At 41.2% G+C, this 1,698-nt stretch overlaps 1 protein-coding gene across 1 annotated transcript in view; it reads left to right on the top strand.

Annotated features, from left to right (window-relative positions):
- The window catches only part of LOC102214449 (voltage-dependent calcium channel gamma-4 subunit-like), a 19,286-nt gene that overhangs the window by 13,434 nt on the left and 4,154 nt on the right, over positions 1 to 1,698 (top strand). Inside the window, exon 5 of the mRNA XM_005745219.2 lies at positions 107 to 176. Coding sequence (XP_005745276.1) covers positions 107 to 176 — 70 coding nt within the window. The remainder of the gene's footprint in view (positions 1 to 106; positions 177 to 1,698) is intronic.

Below are 1,698 nucleotides of genomic sequence, written 5' to 3'. Positions count from 1 at the left end.
CTGTCTTAGAAATACACAATGCACACAAACATGAAGAGAGACATTAGATAACCATACACTAGCAAACAGAACTGCGCACACTACAGTCTCCATCACATGCGGATAGAAAGGACAGAAGGGGATGGTGGGCGGATATCAATGCACGGATGTCAGATTCAAGCAAAGCGTTCCTGAAGGTGTGTGTAAGTGTCTGTACAGAGTGTGCATGTGTGTATAAATGCCCAGGTGCATGGGGTTGGGAGTCTGGGGGTGTGCAGAAAGCTGCTGTTTTTTTCACAGAGGAATTGAAAGAACAGCCTTCACTAATGGATTATTTTCAGCTCAGGATTCTGGTTTCACATCCTGCCTCCATTGTGATAGCAGATTCTGCTTCGTACAGCCTGAACCTTTTTTGGTTTACAACGCATATGTTCCAGCTTTATACGTTATGTAAAGACATCTATTTCTGTGACAGGTGCAGTGATACTATCTGAAATTCTCCTGTCTGCTTTTCTGCACTTCACAGTCTTTTTTATTAGTTTTTTAACAATTGAAACTATTTTAAATTTAGAGTGAATGACAGTCCTGAGAGATATTAGATGGGTTTGTTTTGTTTTGTTTCATCTAAGTTTCAATAACAACCCTATTTAATGAGAAAGGCCTGAGATGCTGGCCTGCCACAGGCTGGCGACCTGTGCAGGGTGTACACCGCCTCTCGTCCTGTGGTAGCTGGCATAGAGATTGATGGATAGCCATTTGAGTGCAGTGAAGTCATTGTCATGTTCAAGATGATTTGAGCTTTGTGACCTTGTGCATTATTGTGCTGGAAGCAGCAGTCAGAAGATGGGTATAGTGTGGTCCTAAAGAAGTGGACATGGTCAGCAATCATCCTCCGATAGATGGTGGTGTTGAAATTAGGCTTAGTTGGTACAAAGTGTCCATTTCCTGTTTGTAGCTGACAGCAGTGGCATCCAGTGTGGCCTTCTGCTGCTGTTTCAAGGTTGTGTGTCAGATATGCTCTGCTGCATACCTGGGTTTTAGCGAGTGGTTATTTGAATTACTCAGCTCACCTTTTCACCCAGAGATCTGCTGCTCACACCTCATCTTTGAGATTGTCGTGCGGGAAAATCCCAAATGACCAGCGGTTTCTCAAAAGTTCAAACCAGCCCATCTGGAGCCAATAATCATGAAATATTCTTGTGGTATGTGTGTCACTGATTAGATATTTGTATTAACAAGCAGCTGATACATAACGTGGCCAGTGAGTTTCATTTATTTTACCCAGAAACACAGCTGAACCAGTGAAATTGTGTCTGTGGCCAAAAAAGAGGTTATATCATGCTTATGTAGCAGATGGTGAGCTGATGGCGTTTTTTCCTTAAAAAATAGCAGTCTACACAGATTCTCTTAGAAATATTGGACTTATTATTGCAACGAAACCATCAACCACCAAATGTGGCTATACTGGCGCCTAAGAAATGATCTTGTTTTAAAAACATGTCTGGAGTTGAAGGTTTAAGGGATTTAACTGTGTAACGTTGAGGTATGGCGACTTCAGTTTTGCAGTTGTTTCACATCTGTTACTCCCTGATTCTGTTTCTTTTTACTGGCTTTTTACTTTCACTTGCTGATTTGGAACAATTACTTATTAGGTTTAGGAAAAGAGTGTGATTGGAATTAAAAGGGTTTAAGCACCAACTCTTTAATGAGCTAAAAAAA

The sequence above is a fragment of the Pundamilia nyererei genome, unplaced genomic scaffold, assembly GCF_000239375.1.
Source record: "Pundamilia nyererei isolate P.nyererei 1_Seehausen unplaced genomic scaffold, PunNye1.0 scaffold00155, whole genome shotgun sequence".
Classification (NCBI taxonomy): domain Eukaryota; kingdom Metazoa; phylum Chordata; class Actinopteri; order Cichliformes; family Cichlidae; genus Pundamilia; species Pundamilia nyererei.
The sequence above is the reverse complement of the archived record's forward strand: the minus strand, read 5'-3'. Positions and strand labels throughout refer to the sequence as shown.